The 18,197-nt window shown below is 40.2% G+C and overlaps 1 protein-coding gene across 1 annotated transcript in view; it reads left to right on the top strand.

The window, feature by feature from the left end:
• Positions 1-14,470, top strand: part of TRHR (thyrotropin releasing hormone receptor) — a 33,985-nt gene extending 19,515 nt beyond the window's left edge. The window contains exon 3 of the mRNA XM_080646465.1: positions 13,381-14,470. Within this exon, the coding sequence (XP_080502591.1) occupies positions 13,381-13,788 (408 nt within the window). The 3' untranslated portion in view covers positions 13,789-14,470. The remainder of the gene's footprint in view (positions 1-13,380) is intronic.
• The last annotated feature ends 3,727 nt before the right edge of the window (positions 14,471-18,197 follow it).

Here is an 18,197-nt window from a genome sequence, read left to right as displayed (position 1 = left end):
AATAATGGTATTTGTATTAGAGCTGAAAATACTAAAGAATAGCGTAGTGGATTCCTTCCTTCCTTCCTTCCTTCCTTCCTTCCTTCCTTCCTTCCTTCCTTCCTTCCTTCCTTCCTTCCTCGTTTCCTTCTTTCCTCCCTCCCTCCCTCCCTCCCTCCCTCCCTCCCTCCCTCCCTCCCTCCTTTCCTTCCTTCCTTCTTTCCTCCCTCCCTTCCTTCCTTCCTTCCTTCCTTCCTTCCTTCCTTCCTTCCTTTCTTCCTTCCATCCTTCCTTCTGTCCTTCCTTCCTTCCCTGAATATTTATTGCACCTACCAGGTGCCAGATCTGCATTTGCTTCTTGCAGGTAGGGTAGGGCAGGGATCTTCAAGGAGCCATCATTTTAGGGAGTAAAGAGAGGCAATAAACAGGTAAACAAATGAAGTAACAAAACCCTTTCAGAATGTGACTATTAGTATAGATGAAATAAACAGGGATATGAGAGAAAGTAATGGGGAGGGCTTAGTTCCCACCACTCTCTCTATAATAGTAACATCTCTAGATCTCTTTCTCTTCACCTATAAAATGAAGAGAATACTTACTTTATAAATACTGTAAAGATTGAGTAATTCTATAAAGCCTCTGGTGCTATGTTTAAAATATATTAAGTGCTTAATAGAGTATTATTATTATTATTATCATCATCATCAAAGGCTTCTCTGTCACTTGGTTAAATCTTCCACATTTTCCCAGAGATTGAGATATATAATCACTCTAAATATAATATTAGGTATTGTTTTTTTGAGGACCACACTCTATGCTGGTGCTTTATATAAATCACCTCATTTATTCTTTATACTTACTCCTGTTTCACAGATGAATATACTGAGGCTTAGAAGGGTGAGATGTCTTGTCCAATGGCATACAGCTAGTAACAGGCAGAACTAGAATTAGAATCCAGCTATGTCTGGCTCCCAGCCTGTCCCCTTAACCACTATACTAATACTACAAAGTGTCCTGGACAATATTATCCAAAAGAGACCCTGATGACATAGTGCTCTGTGGTAAAAGCTTGGGCCTCACAGCACAGGACCAGCATGCCGTGGTTTGCATCACACACCTATAGAGCCAAAGCGTTTCTAGTCAAACAGGCAAGAAGCTGATACATGCAAAGAAACTTTATTCAGCCTGTTAGTTTAACACAGAGTAGTAATAAAGCTAGACCTCCTTACTAGGTATGCAGATTTCAAGGGAAGCTAAGAAATACAATAACCCTTTAGATCAGAAAGTTCTTATATATGTTACAAAGTGTTTTTACATCCTCCTTGCAATTGATCTTCAAACATAAGTTTTCATATATTAACTGCTGACTCTGAAAAAGCTTTGAGTGATAATGAGTGGTCAAGCTGAGACTTCAAACCACGTCTTCTGATCTCGAGTCCCATGTTTAGCATATTCCAAAGCTAGCATCAGTGGAAAACACTGAATTTATGGTTTGCTGAAGGAAAGAAATGAACGGCCGCCATGTTTGTTGTCTCTGTGGGTCCTTTCAGGACAGCTAGGAAGTTAGGTCTGTAACTCCAGGGGCACTAGCATGGTCCAGGCAGTCTCCCCTGGGAGACACACAGGTACAGGAGGAGCTGGCTGCCTCCCAGGCAGGCTCAGCCCCATGGAACTTTGTCTAAGACTTTTAGAAGCAAAACAACTAAACGCCCACTAAAAATCTGGCAGCCCTGAGAGCTTTCCTCCCCTCTCCATCACTCACATTTTACATGTTAAAATATTCTCATTGATTTTCCATCCCCTGCTGCGTGAGCAGCTGAGGGATTGCTTCCCTGTATCCCAGTCTATAATGTCACCCTTACCAGGCTGTGTGGCCAGAGACTATCAGGGAAGAGATTAGATTGGGAAATATGTCCCTCAGAAAGGATCAATTTCTTCATAGAAGTATTACAGGTAGCAACTAGGCTCCTAGCTCAGAGCCGGCCACGATGCTTCATTCAGAATTTCTAAGGTCTGGTTCCAATGAGAAAAATGATCAGGAAAAGTAAACATACCCTAGAGAGCAAAGGTAAGAAAACCAAAGCAGATGTATTAGGGCAAACCTTTCCACATGCTTAGCCATTTGCCAATAATTTACCTGGAAGAGAGAACATTAAGAAAAAGGCTAAATAGTCCTGGCCATTTTGCTCAGTGGTTAGAGTGTCGGCCCATGGACCAAAGGTCTGGGTTCAACTCCCAGTCAAGGGTAGGTACTCGGTTGCAGGCCTGATCCTGGCCTGGGTCAGGGTGTGTGCCAGAGGCAACCGATCAATGTGTCTATCTCACATCGAAGGTTCTCTCTCTCTCTCCTCCCCCTTCCGCTTCCACTCTTTCTCAAAAAATCAATGGGAAAATATCCGCGAGTGAGGATTAACCAAAAAAAATAAAATAAAATAAAATAAAATGGGGGTGGGGGGCTAAAAGCACATGCAACCCACAACAGACAAACTATAGCTTTGTTCCAGTGTGGCCCATAAAAGAATTCAGAATGACATTTTATTTTCTAAATTAAGACAGTATTATAATTTTGAATTCCAATTCTGCCAGCTGAGTTATTCCCTTCCCAGCGTGTTTCCAAATATCTGCCTCCTGTGAACAAGAAAACATGCAGGCAACAGGAGGGGGGCAGCCTTCCAGCGTGCACAATTATCAGGCTGCAATCAATACTGACACCTCCACGCGGGCACCGTTGCTAATGTTGTGGAAAGTTCTGCATCTAATCCTCGGGTCTGGTTGCAAATGGTACCTAGTGCACAGCTGTTTTCCACTCTGAGAAGAACCTTGAAATCAGCAACATTCAAAAATGTGTTGCATCAGGACTTTGTATCACAGTGTGAATAGAAATATCTTTGTTAGAGGCAACAACCCTTGGCTGGAATTAAAATTTAGTTTTTCCTTCTCCTACTTCACTCTCACATACAGCCTTCACCAATTCCAACCTTTCACTTCAGAATTAAATATGTTTCTTCCCCAAATTCAAGGTATTATGGTAAAGAGGAGACTTTGGAGTCAAATACTGGTATCCTCGTACATGTTGGTAGAGTGTGACTTTTATACATTAACATATGGCTTTTCTCAGCATTGGTCCTATTCTCTGTAAAATGCAGGTAGAGTAGGACTGTTATGAAGAACATACCAAGCACAGTGCCTGGCACATGGCAGGCATGTCACGTAACTTAACGCTCTTCTTCTCTTTCATCTGCTGGTTCCTACTATTAGATTGGAATGCCTTCTCTTTAAACCTTGTTTTCCTCATTCTAGATGGAAACATGTTCAGAAGTACTGCACAGTCCCCGGGTAACAGACTCCCAGAGATTCTCAGAAAGTGAGGCTCACGGCCACTCGGGGTCTCTAAGTGAGCCCTGAACCATTAACCAGAACAGCTCAGTGTTCCCTCACTTTTCCCCACTCCTCGTGTGTTTGTGCTTCTCACTTTGCTCTTTAAAAAAGTAGAGGCTTTGAAGGCTCATTTGACATCAGACTTGGGTGCAGAGCTGTGTCCATTTTCCTCAAGAAACGCCCTCACACTTGGCATTTGGTGATTGATGTTAGTCATTTTACTGGAGAACTGGAGGCAGCGTGCCCTGTTCTGCACAGAGGTATGCCCTCCTGTACCTCCAGCTCTCATCCGTGCTCTTGTAGCTTACCAACAGGAGTGCCAATGTGCGACCCTGCCAGTACAGGCAGCCCCACCGGGATATAGAGTCCTGTCTCCACAAATGTCTCACTCAGGAAACAGCTCTGCTCAGAGAGTCTACCTTCCTCGATTTGTAGAGAAGAAAATGTTTCCAATCTCACTGGGTACACCACACTTACAGAGTGACACTTAAAAAATCTTGTGTCACCATTTCCCCCCTACTTCTCCTTCCCCAAGCATCACCAAATACAACCAAAGTTTCCCTCCTGTGAATCTCTGCATATATATTTTTAAATCATTCTTTATTGTTGAAAGTATTACATATGTCCCCCTTTCCCCCCCCCCCATTGACCCCCTCCAGCCCCCGCCTCCTGGCCCAGGCCTTCAGCACCCTATTGTCTGTGTCCATGGGTTATGCATATATGCATACTAGGTCTTTGGTTGATTACCTCCCACCCACACACCCTTCCCTGCCTTCCCTCTGAGATTCTGCACTCTGTTCCATGCTTTCATGTCTCTGGATCCACTACATTCATCAGTTTATTTTGTCACTTAGATTCCACATATGAGTGTGATCATGTGATATTTGTCTTTCTCTGATTGACTCATTTCACTTTGCATGACACTCTCCAGGTCCCTCCATGCTGTCTCAAAACGTAAGAGATTTTTCTTTTTTACTGCTGCATAGCATTCTATGGTATAAATGTATCAGCTTTTTTTTTATCCACTCATCTACTGATAGGCACTTGGGCTGTTTCCAGATCTTAGCTATTATAAATTGTGCTGCTATGCACATAGGGGTGCATCCATTCTTTCTGATTGGTGCTTCGGGTTTCTTAGGATATATTCCTAGAAGTGGGATCACTGGGTCAAATGGCAGATCCATATTTAATGTTTTGAGGAAATTCCATACTGTTTTCCATAATGGTTGCACCCGTCTGCATTCCCACCAGCAGTGTACTAGGGTTCCCTTTTCTCCACATCCTTGTCAGCACTTGTCGTTTGTTGATTTGTTGATGGCAGCCGTTCTGACAAGGGTGAGATGATACCTCTTTGTCGTTTTGATTTGCACCTCTCAGATGATTAGTGACTTTGAGCATTTTTTCATATGTCCCTTGGCCATCTGTATGTCTTCTGTTTTCATGGACATTTAAAATCAGAGCAGAGCCCAGAAAATTCTCCATAATTCTTGCCAGAATGGCTATTCTGAAGGGAACATTTAAATATTGTACTTGACAGATAGAGTTAAAAACCATGTATTAGCATCTCTGAGAGCCTTCTTGTCAAGAAACCTGTAAATAATCCACAACGCAGAATATGACAGTCCATGATCACCCCCACCATAAACCATCACTCCAACTTTATTCACTTTTATTATACTTTATCTGACTCTGAGTTGATTCCACGCCCCTATCCAGCCCTACCATTCAACTTTAAGCCCCACCAGTGATCTCACTCCATAATATGAAGTACCCCACATTCATTATATATATCAATGTCCAGACATTAAGTCAAAACAAAGCAGAAAATCCACCAGATGAAAATCCCAGAGGTCTCAGTCATTATAAAAACTTGGCTAATTCTGATTTATGTAGTTTTCTAGTCAAGTTTATCCTTCAGTTGGCTCAATTAATATAACAAAATGCAAAGGGTCACTGATCACTTTGCTGAAGGCCATCTAATAGCAGAATACACCCAGTCACAGAACACATTTTTAATATGCAGCAATTCAGGAGATGGGCAGACTCCAAATGCAGAACATATTATTACCCTTAAAAAATGGCATCGGAATTCAAGGTAACTGTTTTGTATTCAGTAGACAAGAACATGTTTTCAGATGGAAGTAAACTTCTGAAAAATTGGGCTATTCCAGCCAGAAATCAAGAACCTACACATACCTCTACAATTATATTTTAACATTTGTGAATAATAAATGTACATTCGACAACAATTCAGCTGTACATTGAGCACTTATTATGTGAAGTCATATGTACTAAGAACTTCTCCCGATCTTCTGTAGAGCAGACATCCAATAAAAGTTTGTTGTTGTTTTACTTTGCTCATAAGGCCAAAAAATAGAGCTTTGGTATTATAAAATGTGGGATCCAAAATTAATAAAGAGCCTATTTACAATTATAGTTATCTCGAATGAAGATGATTAGTTATAAAAGAGGTGAATGTTCTTCAAAGACCAGTAGTTGTTATTTCCTGTTATATAGCTTTGCCTTTTTAGTATTGAGAAAGCTTTATCACTATTTAAGCATGCCCTGAAATTTAGATATTCTGCTACTAAATGACAGCCAAATGTTGAATGGGGCCCCGTTACTTTCTATTAAATAACTTTTGTCTGCCTGTTCCTTTTAAAACTTATACAAATTCAGTGTTTAAATTGGCAGTACCCCTTTAGAAAGATGTATTTGTTTTCTTTCTAAAAGTGATACCCCTATACCTTTGTATAACTCCATTTCTTCAACAATATTTCAGTTATAGTGAATTTTAAAAGAGAAAATAATAGCAGGTCAGGGAGCCAGGATCCTGGTCTAGAAGGCACCCTGTTCTTAGTTGGCTATAGGAAAGTAAAATGAATTCTAGTAATTTCTTCAGCACTTCAGGAAACTGCACCACCTCTGCGAATTCAGCAATTAAGATGATTCCCAGCAATCAGTGTGAGTAAGAGCTGAATCTGTTCCTATGGTTTATCAGCACCTTGAGGGATACATACATACACTCTGGGTACTATTTCCCTTGTCCTGGCTTTATAATCCCCAAATAACAAAACCTAATTATGTGAAAATGATCATAAACATGTCTGAATATTGTGTCACTATTAGTAATATATAAGCTAGGTTTTCTAAAAATGTTAGAACTGGAGAAACTTTTCAAGATTGTACATTTACTGATTCTGGAAAGTGAGGTCCAGACATAAAACCATGAGACCTAGAGTATTGATCTAGAGGTGATAAAGATGACAAAAGGATAAACTAAGAAGGACTGAATCCAAACTCTTATGAGAACTATATGCCACTATTCCCCATAATTACATATAAGGAGGAGTAATATATCTAGTCGGGCTTGTGTTCAAAATTTCAACCTGATCCTCATCATGGGGTCAAGGAGAGAAACTCATCCAGCTCTTAGACTATCCTGTTCCCACTCTGCTCTTCTCCTTAACCACCTCTGCTGGCAATCTGTCTCTTTAAACACCACATTTTAATCAACTGATTTCTCTACCTCTGTGCCTGGCCTTCAGTATACTCTACAAAAAATGCCCGGTCTACTTCCGGGCTGACAATTGACTCCATGGAGCTGGCATTTTCAGAAAACCCTCTGCCCTGCAGCTCTATCTGCTTTGGCAGATGCACCCCTCCTTCTGTCCTGGCAATGGAAAGCCAAGCACCCTACAGAGTGTGGCATCACCTCATCATATAAAAATGATGGCTTTGTAATGGTTTCCACACGCTTCCTAGAGCAAGAGGATGCTCCACTTCGTTACACGGTCTGCAGTTAGACTGAATTACGTCTGATCCCTAGGATATGCCCTGCTATCTCATGTCTCTTGATCATCACACACACCAAATCATGTAGGACCACTCTTCCTGCCTCTCCTTACCTTCAGATTTTGGCTTAGGTGTCACTGAAACGGAAAGGCCCTCACCATCCATCCTCAAACCCAAGTTCAGATCAGGTGCTGTCATAGAACCCCAAATTTCCTCTATCTTAGCATTTATCACATTGTATTATAACTGCCCGTCAGAGTACAAGGTACCTGAAATCACTGGCAACGTCTCTCTGCATTACTGTCAAACCCACAAGGGCCAGGATTTGGACAGGTACACAGTACGGCTGCAAATGAATCTCTTAGAATGAATGGATGAATTCCTTTCCAATCAAAAATATATTGTAAGATCATTTTCCCTTGATGATTATGTCATGCTGTTTCTCAAGGACATCTTGAGGTAGAGACTTCTATAAAGAAGACTGTTTTTTATATAATTGCATATCCCATGCTCTGCCTTGGCAAAAATGGCAATGCTTAGAAATAATGGCCCAAGATGTTTTCAAATTAGCATTTTTGTTACTTTATTTAGGATAAAGAATAACAACAGAAATAAAACTTCTGCCACCACTGTGAAATTAATTGAGGGTGAAAGACAATCTTTAGGACATTTTCTTTCTGGGTGTTTGGTCTCATACTGAATAAGAGGTGCTAAAATCCAGGCTAAAGCCACACTAAAAACTTGTGGAGTTAGCCCCCAGGTGCCCTTCGTGGTAGGTATCTTCTTTCTCAGAGTCAACAATGCCAACAGCAAGTGTAAGATCTTGTGGCCTCACCTGGCTTCCACTGTCTCCAAGAAGCAGAGAGCTGGAGAGATGGAGGAAAGTGTCTGGTGACACCTGTTACTTTTACTCACTATGCATTGAGAGGGATTTCATCATGTGAGCATGCCTAACTGCAGTGAGGGCTGGCAAAAGTGAGCCAGCCATGCACCTGGGAGGAAGCAGAAAGAGGTTTAGTGAATAGGTGGCCGACCCCCGCCATCCCACCTCATGGGACCACTGACTCCTCTTAGAAAGGAGTTGTTAGCTATAGCAGATAAGGATGGTGCCACACAGGGATGAGGGTAGTAACTGCTCTGGTGATGATTAATGAGAAGAACATCTTTGATTTATCAAAGCAATGTATTTCTGAAGACAGTGCTCACTTAACAAAAGTAGTCCCTCTGGTGTTCCCTGGTGACCTCCCATTGGGGATTTCAAATAGGAACTAGAATTTCAAAAAAGAGTGATCTGTTTTCAGGAGCGCATAGAAGGTAGGACGCTGATATTTGTATTCAGATTTATTTCAGTCTTTAATACCAGCCATCCTCCAATCCCATTTCGTAAAAGGGTGAGTTTTATAATTAGGGTCAGCATAGGTTTGAATCCTGACTCCGCCATTTACTAGCTCTGTGACCTTGAGCTAACCCCGTGGTCGGCAAACTGCGGCTCGCGAGCCACATGCAGCTCTTTGGCCCCTTGAGTGTGGCTCTTCCACAAAATACCACAGCCTGGGCAAGTCTATTTTGAAGAAGTGGCGTTAGAAGAAATTTAAGTTTAAAAAATTTGGCTCTCGCCCTAACTGGTTTGGCTCAGTGGATAGAGTGTCAGTCTGAGGACTGAAGGGTCCAAGGTTTGATTCCGGTCAAGGGCATGTAACTTGGCTGCGGGCACATCCCCAGTGCAAGAGGCAGCTGATCGATGTTTCTCTCTCATCGATGTTTCTAACTCTCTATCCCTCTCCCTTCCTCTCTGTAAAAAATCAATAAAATATAAAAAAAAATTGGCTCTCAAAAGAAATTTCAATCGTTGTACTATTGATATTTGGCTCCGTTGACTAATGAGTTTGCCGACCACTGACTAACCTCTTGTCACTAAGCTTCAGTTTCTGTGACTGTGACCTACTAATGGTACAAATGCCTCAGAGGAGGTGGTGAGAATGACCATAGACAGTGCAGGTAAAGAACACAGCATGGCCCAGTGGGAGTGGCTCAGTTGTTGAGTGTCGACCCATGAACCAGGAGGTCACCGTTTGATTTCCGTCAGAGCGCATGACCAGGTTTTGGGCTCAACCCCCCATAGGGGGCTTGCAGGAGGCAGCCTATAAATGATTCTCATCATTGATATTTCTATCTCTCTCTCCTTCTCCCTCCTTCTCTCTGAAATCAATAAAAACAAAACAAAACTTTGTGAACATTTTAGAAAGTGATTACATTCAATCAAAGATATTTGAAATTAAGTAAAGATAATTATGAGTAGGATTAAATGTAATCTCTGTCATTCCACTGGAGACATTTTCCTCTGGGTCAATCTTAGAAAGTCATTAATATTTATTTCATTTCACACCTCCATAAATTTTAAAAAATATATTTCAAATAAAAAACTGAAATATATTAAGGACTCATTTTACTAACTAACCCATCTCCATTTAAAAGGATTTTTGATATTAAAAAGTAAAGCATTTGCAAAAATCCTCTAACAATATGTTGGGGAACCGAAATCTACAAAAAGATCATGGTTGCATATTTTGAAATAATTCTTCCAATGCCTGAATTTTATTCAACATTTTTTGAAGACTGTCTTATATCACATCTGGCAATAATTCCCCGGAGAAATGAACAACCTTCCTCCTGCCCTGAAGAAGCTCATTGTCTATTGAAGAGATGGACAAATAAGGTTCATTGCAATAAAAAGTTTTGGGAGTGAAGTTCAAGTATTTATGGAGGGCTGTGGAAGCTCATGGCAGAGATTCTAACCTCAAAACAGGTTGTTTTTCTTTGACACAATGAAAGTTGCTCCCTCACTGACATTAAGTGAAAACAGAAAGGTAGATATGAATGTGGATTCCATGTTTCACCTGACAACTGTAGAGAAAAATATAAAGATAGATGAAAGTCAACCTTTAAGTTCAGAAATTTAGTAGCAATAAGTTTGTTGGATTTATACTTAGAAGAAGTTACATGTTTTGGTGACGATGATGGGGGTACACAGTAAAAATCTCGTCATTGGTTTGCAAAAGGCTTTCACAGGGAAAGTGAAGCATAAAGGAAGGAGGATGGGCTTTGGCTTAAGTAGACTTAGGATGAATTACTGCTCTCTCACTTACTACCCATGCGTCTTTAGCAATTTTCAACTGGTGTGCCATACAGTTAAATTCTTAAAACATGCAATACCTGACTATTAGTCAGGGTCACTAACTTTTTACCCCTGAACTTGTCAAATAAAAAAATGGCAACTGCCAACAAAACAATAGCAGTCCATTGTAAATGAATCAAAAGTATACCTATTTTTTGTTAGATAGGCAAAAAGTATATTTTTGGGTATGCTGCAGAATTTTAGTAATTAGTTTATGTGTGCCATGAAAAGCGTTGAAAATCACTGCTTTAGACAACTCACACTCCCTAAAACCCAATTTCTTAACACGCAAAGTAGAGGTAATACTAGCTTACACATAGAGTTATAAGCATTAATTATGATAATGTTCACATATCTTTGTAATGGGGCATCATGAAGGACTCAAATGTAGGCTACGGAGTCCTTGGCAAGGAGTGGAAGGATGTTGGCAAGGGTGAAGCAGTAGCCTGATGTCAGAAACCTGGAGTGCTAGGAAGGAAACAAAGGCAGGGATGTGAGTGATGATATGACAATAAAGGTAATAACCACTATGGCTCCTTCCAAAGACCAGAATATTTATCACTGAATTAAGCCTTTGATTTCCTATGACCACTTATTTACTCATAATCTTAACTCTGCTTGGGAAAAATCAGGCTTCAATTTACCTCTTGGCTGAGTAACTCCTCCTTATCTCTATGAAGTCAGAATCTCTGGGATGTGTTACCTGGTATTACCCATGTGAAAACCATACCTTCCCACTGAACAACGGCTCAACCCCCAGTGAGCAGAATATGAAGTGTAACTGTCCTACATGCACTGAGTTGGAAGAGATGCTTGGGAAACGGTGAGATAGAACAGGAGGGCAGGGAGCTTCCAGAACATGATAAAACAGCCTGTGGAAGCAGAGGAAACACAGTAACTTGAGAGCAGGAGGGTAGCTCACAAAGTGCCATTGTAAGAAAGTAGTAGGGGTCGTTCAAGAAGAGATGGGGCTCAAAAAGAGAAAAAGATGATGCATACCCATGGGTGAGAAGTTTGATAGCAGTTGATATTTGGAGAGCCAAGAAGGAGGCAATTATTATAGACCCAGGAAGAATGACAGCAAGTCAGGACTCCTGGGGAGCTCCTAGGTAGGGGGAAAGAGATACAGTCAAGGGTAAGATAGAGCCCCAGGGTCAGAAGACTAGGAGTGCGGGGGAGAGAGGGAGATAGTCTCACATACGAGACGAAAATGGATCCTACAACCAGGGTTAAGTACCAGGTTTGGAGCTGAATTTATAGTAGATACCAAGGAAAGAGTAGGTGTCTAGCTGGGAATCTTTATTTCTACATTGAAGAACTTTGAAAAGCCCTCTCTAAGAATAGGATCCCCCTCATTGTCAGAACAAAATAGAGGCTTCAGTGAATCAGCTGAGAGGTTAAGAGGGGTGAGGGAGGAAGAATCAGATCCTTCTATGTTGTTGGGTATTTTCCAAATTCAGAACATTTAGAAAGTATGGGTTGAGGAAGCTGAAATTTCTCAAACCCTGTGGGAGACTAAGGAGAACTAGAACCTTGTTTTTAAATGTGTAAAGTGTCGCTCTTGAAGAAAAGCAGCCAGTTATGATCTTCCCCACTGCTACAACTTTAATACTTCCTGTAGTTGAAACACTATGGTCTCTTTATGCGGTCATTAGTAAAAGGGTAAAATTTCCATAGTGCTTTAAACTTTCAAAGCCCTTCTCGCATTCATTATTTTATTTTCTCCAGACCTCTACGAAGTAAAAGCAACGATATAATCAGACATAGTTCCGGGTGTAGAAATGGAAGTACAGATGAATGACTTTATTAAAGTCTTAAAAGCACTTAAAAAATCAAAGCCAGATGATTTAACTCTGATTCCTGGCCAATTCCCAGCCTTTCACTGAACACAGAGGTGAATGAGAGAAGAATCTGCTAAATTATGCCTTTCAATAATCTTGTCCCTGGCCAATCTTGGATATTAAACCTCATCTTCCCTAATATCCTAGCTCCTGTGCACTGCTTGGACTTAGGACCACGCTAAATTCCAGAGTTTGTTTCCTCTGGCCTCCCTCTCCATTTACCCCGAAGGAAAGCTGTGCATGTGAAGGGCAAAAGCCTTGGATTCCTGCCGACATGGATTCCAGTCCCAGCTGCAAGACTCTACAACTCCCGCCACAGTGCTAACCAGCATCTGTACCTCCGTTTTCTAATTGGAAAAATGGAGTATGCAATACCTATTTGGGAGAGTCGTAAGCTTTTTAAATGAGATCACATATGTCAAGCACCTAGTATAGTGTCCGGCACATTGACATTCTATAACCATTGGCTTTTTTGCTGAGGACACTTTATCCTTTTCAAGCCACTGTGTTACCTCGTTTGACATAGGGGAGCAGGGTTGGCTTCATTTTACAGATGAGGAATAAGACAGCTTAAGCACATTCCTCAGGATCACATAGAAGGTAAGTAAAGATGGGATTAGACCCCACGCCTCCTAATGTTTGTTGAAGACATGCATTTTGGCACCCTGTGTCACATCCTCTTAGCGGGACTGGTTTCAGCCACAGCTACAGTGGATGGGTCCTGCCTGGAGAGAATGTCCTACTCCAGGCACCCACTGTCCCCTGTCTATCTATCATCTTCTCTGCCTCAAGGTTCTCTCTAAAGCCCCCAGGAGTTTCCAGGCAGGAGAATCCTGGCGTATAGGACCATTAAAGACCCTAAAGGTACCCCTCAACTAAGCAGGGAGGGCAGCCCGTGGATAAATGCCTGTCCTCTCTTCCTCCGGACAGATAACCCTGGAGCGCACTATTTGATTGCCAGTTGCCCACAGTGGGAACCTTCTCCATAACACACACTTGATTTGGGCTTTTCTTCTTCAATGACACTCCCCTCCATACCCTTGATCCGGCTTCCTGGGACCATCTCCCAGATAAACTTCCTACGCTTAAGTCCTTGTCTCAAACTACATGTTGGGAACCAAAGGTTGGGATGGGGGTTGTATTGTTTTCACTCTGCTTTGCTTTGTTTTCATTTGTGTTTACAGGCATTTCTCTCTATGTCTCTCTCCATAGGTCACCAAGATGCTGGCAGTGGTTGTAATTCTGTTTGCGCTTTTATGGATGCCCTACCGGACTCTTGTGGTTGTCAACTCATTTCTCTCCAGCCCTTTCCAAGAAAATTGGTTCTTACTCTTTTGCAGAATTTGCATTTATCTCAACAGTGCCATCAACCCAGTGATTTACAACCTCATGTCTCAGAAATTCCGAGCAGCCTTCAGGAAACTCTGCAACTGTAAGCAGAAGCCAATGGAGAAACCCGCTAGCTACAGTGTGGCCCTAAATTACAGTGTCATTAAGGAGTCAGATCACTTCAGCACAGAGCATGATGATATCACTGTCACTGACACGTATTTGTCTGCCACGAAAGTGACTTTTGATGACACCTGTTTGGCTTCTGAAATAACCTTTAGCCAAAGCTGACTCATGAGTTAGAAGAAAATGGACCATAAAGTGAATCTGTGCAGTTAGCAACCCAAGAGAGGAAAAGGCCAATACTCAAAAGTGAAGACAGAGCAGATAGCCTTTTCCAGCGCTCTAACAAATCCTGGCCCAAGATAATCTAACCCACAGAACGACTCATATTTTCCTTCTAGTGTCACAAAACTAATATCACAAAAAATGAAGCAGATCATGTGAAAGAGCCAAAGGGTGAAAATTGAGAGTGTAGCCCTTTGCATTTAATTTGAGAAGTTCACTTTATTTTGGGGGGCTATGAAGTTTAGATAAAATCTAGACATCAATTTACATTATTTACAATAACTCTACCAAATGTGATTTCTCAACTTCCCACCGAAGTATTTACATATGGGTGGGACAAAATTAGGTTTACAGTTGTTCATATGGAAAATAATACAGTAATTCATAAAAATAATACAAGAATAAACTCTGTGTCTTGCATACTCACAACTGGTAAGCCTACTTTGCCTCACTCTGTATTTGGTCATTAATTTTGCAGCATGTGAATGCTTAAGTATTTGCATTTAGCATTTCAACAAAGTGCAGTGCTATATCATGAATATCTGAGACTACAGGAACAAATAGAAAAAATATTTTTTATTTGTTGAGTAAAAATGAGATTTCAGACAAATATGTTCACTATACTAAAACAAATACAAAAGGAAATGTCATGATTCTTATAAAATTTTGAGATGATTTTTATATCTTACAAAGTAGACAGTCATCATTTTAAGTTTAATGTAAAATAAACCACAAAATAGTCAAACTTACAAATTAGGAGGAAATGTATATTTAATTTTTAGATAAATCCAGCTCTTATCAACTCTTTGAGCCTCCTAAGTGATGGCTTAGACATGAGAATTATTCAAATTGAGTAACTGTGAAAATACAAATGAACACACCATTAATATTGAAAAGTATTGCCAAGATAAGACCAAGTATTTAAAATAAGGTTTCACTTGTCTCTGAAACTTTAAGAAAGAAAATCCTCCTTGAGTAAATATTATTGTGTGTAAAGTACTGAGCCATGTCCAGGGAATAAATCCTTCTAACTGACTCTAGCTTAAAGGATGGGAACCTTCTCAAAAGCTTACTTGCTATTCTGTCAGTCAGTGTGACTCCTCTCTGATCACTACATATAGCCTACAGATTTTAACTTGTCTACACTTGTCTTTCCTTGCTGCCTGCTTGTTATTTGTAGGTTCTTTATCTTTTTTCAACTGCTAGTGATATTTTGTTTACAGAGTCTAAATCAAAGCAATGCAAGATGCTGTTGGCTTTATTTTCAATAGAGCTAAAACTGATTTCAGCTCATAATCAGTATCTCTTTATAGTTATGATTTAGACTTGCTAGTCTGTATCAGTGATTATTAGAGAGCTATGAATGTGAGTTTGCCCAAGACAGTGTCTGGTCTTACTTTACTCCCTTTCAAATGACTCACCTACTGAGATCTGGCCAATCAGCATCTCCAAGTATATAAATTGCCCTTGGTGATGACAGTAATAGCTAATTTTTAATGACTGGGCCAGAAAGTACTGGGTACTTTTAAGTATCCCATAGGCTAAAATGTTCTCTCTCCAGCCTGTATCCTTTTTTGTGCATTTTTCTGGAACCTAATCGTTACTGATAATTATCCCGCCCCACCTTCTTAATGAAGAAGACATCATTCTGTTTTGGAAACTTTTTAAAATGCTGCTTTGCCATCCAGAACCTCATTTCAGGATATGCTTTTGTAAAAATTGGCCTCATCCACTCCAGGAAGACATTCATATCCTGTCACTGTGTCAGTAAACAAATACAAGCAAATCTATAAAAATAAAAGGCTAATATGCAAAGTGTCCCCATAGGAGTTCGACCAGGAGAGCAGGAGTGCTATTGCTTGCTATGACATACATTGACCACCAGGGGGCAGAGTGGAATGAAGAAAGGCCCCGGCTGGCAGCCAGCAGCCAGCAACCAGGGAAGGGAGGCCCTGGCTGGAAGACAGAAGAAAGGCCTTGGCCGGCAGCAGGAAGGCCCCGATTGGCTCTGATCGCCGGCCAGGCCTAGGGACCCTATCCATGCATGAATTTCATGCACCAGGCCTCTAGTATTTATATAAATACTCTAAACATCTATCTGCATGACACTAAGAAACCTATTTTAACTGACTTGCATCCTGAATTAAATGTTAATCTTGGAAGCACCAGAGGGACCCAACCCCAAACCACATGAGCACACGTGCAGGTGCATAAAAACACAGACACACACGTGTAAATAAACTGCTTAACAAAGGGGATTGGAATATATTCAATTTTTTTCATTAGAGGAAGGAACTTATATCATTGAGCTTCTAATTATGTCTCAGGCATGCTGATAGGACCTTAACAAACATTATCTTCATCACAGTCTCTCTACTGCTGTAAAGTCTCTGGTGATAACACCAGGGGTCAGGGATCAATGCAGCTTCCCTAAATTGTGTAGATACTAGGGAGAGAAAATGCCATTCTTTCTTTTCTTTTTTTTAAAGCCAGCGTGATGATTAAATTATTTTAGCCGGATGCCCTGAAGAATAAAATATATATATGCTTTGCAGGGTGGTAATATCAGATGTCAAAAAAATTTACAATTTGTCTTACATGTTATACACAGAATACAGTACACCTTTCCCACCTTTGGAAATTTAATATATGTGCTTAGTTTTTCCATTTTAATTTTTTAAAGTTATTTGCACCCTGGCCAGTGTGCTCACTGGTTAGAGCATCAGCTCATGTACCGAAAGGTCTCTCTCAGGTTCGATTCCCAGTCAAGGGCACATACTTGGATTGTGGGTTCACTCCCCACCCCTGGTGGGGTTCATGTGGGAGGCAACCAGTCTATGTGTCTCTCTCACCTCTCTCTCTCTCTCTCTCTCTCTCTCTCTCTCTCTCTCTCTCTCTCTCTCTCTCTCTCTCTCTTCCTCCCTGAAAAAAAAAATCCTCAGGTGAGGATTAACAACAAAAAAAAGTTTTTTTGCTAGTAGTCTGTTAGTTTTAGACCATATGGGAAATTCAAAAGAATACAGTATTTCAACTGTAAAGCAAATGCCATAACAAAATGAAGAGTTCTCATGCAATGTTCAATAGATATCTGGATTTACATAGAAGAGATACAACTTTTTAAAGTATTCTTTCTCACACTGTGCTAAATCATAAAATATTTCCATAAAGAATCAAAACTTAATATACCATCAAATGAAAATTAAAGAACTAGATTAAAATTTGCTGTTGGAGTGAAGTAATATTATTAAGGAACCCCCTTAATAAAATTCCTTGAGTTATTTATTACTTCCAATTTCATTAACTGCTGAGTGTCTTTGGTTAGCTCTTGCACCTGAGGTAATTAGGTAAAGGTCACAGATCATGAATAAAACAAGACTTCGCCATCAGTATTGTGAGTGTATTTCTAGAGCTTCATTCAGCACAACTATTCTAAATGCTGGAAAGAAATGGGAAAAGTCCAAACTAGATTCAACCGTAAACAGGCTAAATGTACAGAACAAGACACCTTGACAATATTCAAAACAAATGGGCTGTTTCAGTTAAGCAATTAGTAAAGTCAAAGGAAAACTGTAGCCGTAAAACTTAGTTGAATATAACAAAATGTTAAATGAAGGTTTTGTTTAATTTCCAGAAGAACATGTTGGAATAGTAAGACAATTTGTCAGTAAAGCTGAGTCACAGAGTTCGAGACTACTCAAAGAATCAGAGTTACATCATCCTAAACTATGTTAAATTTGAAAACATGACAGAAGAGAGAAAATATTAACTTTTTGGAGGAAAAAGAGATTTTAAATAGTTTACCTATGACTGTGAATTCTATGAATATTACCTTGAACGTTAAGGAATGGAGTAAGAATAGAGTAAGGAAAGTAGATGTGAATAAGTGGGCATCCAAAAACAACCCATCAGTCCCAGGTGCAAAGGAAAGCTTTTTCAAATGTTTGGAATCACTTGTTGCCCCTGGAAGAAGCAGAGGGTGAAAACCTCTAGCAATTCATTTTCTATTTATATTCAGTTGTCTAACATAAATATCCACCAAAACCAAGATTTGGTTGAGCAAATAAATTTTCAGAGTAATACACATGAAGATGTCTTACAGAGTTCTGTGTTAGATATTTTCCTCTCTTTCTCCTCCTCTCCCATCAAATCTTATTCCTCCATAAACATCACTTTTCCTCAGAGCAGGCAGGTTCATCTGACTTCAGCTAAGGCTAATCTTGAACATGAACTGTCTTAAGTAAAAGTGTAAATATTCTTTCAACCATATTTATTTATAAAAAGATATTTTGTTGTTCTGAGCACCTTTGTGCTTTCATAAAATCATGTTTAAATTATGGAAAAACTGATGCCTC

The sequence above is a fragment of the Plecotus auritus genome (genome assembly GCF_963455305.1).
Source record: "Plecotus auritus genome assembly, chromosome: 11".
NCBI lineage: Eukaryota > Metazoa > Chordata > Mammalia > Chiroptera > Vespertilionidae > Plecotus > Plecotus auritus.
This window is presented reverse-complemented; position numbering and strand designations above follow the sequence as displayed.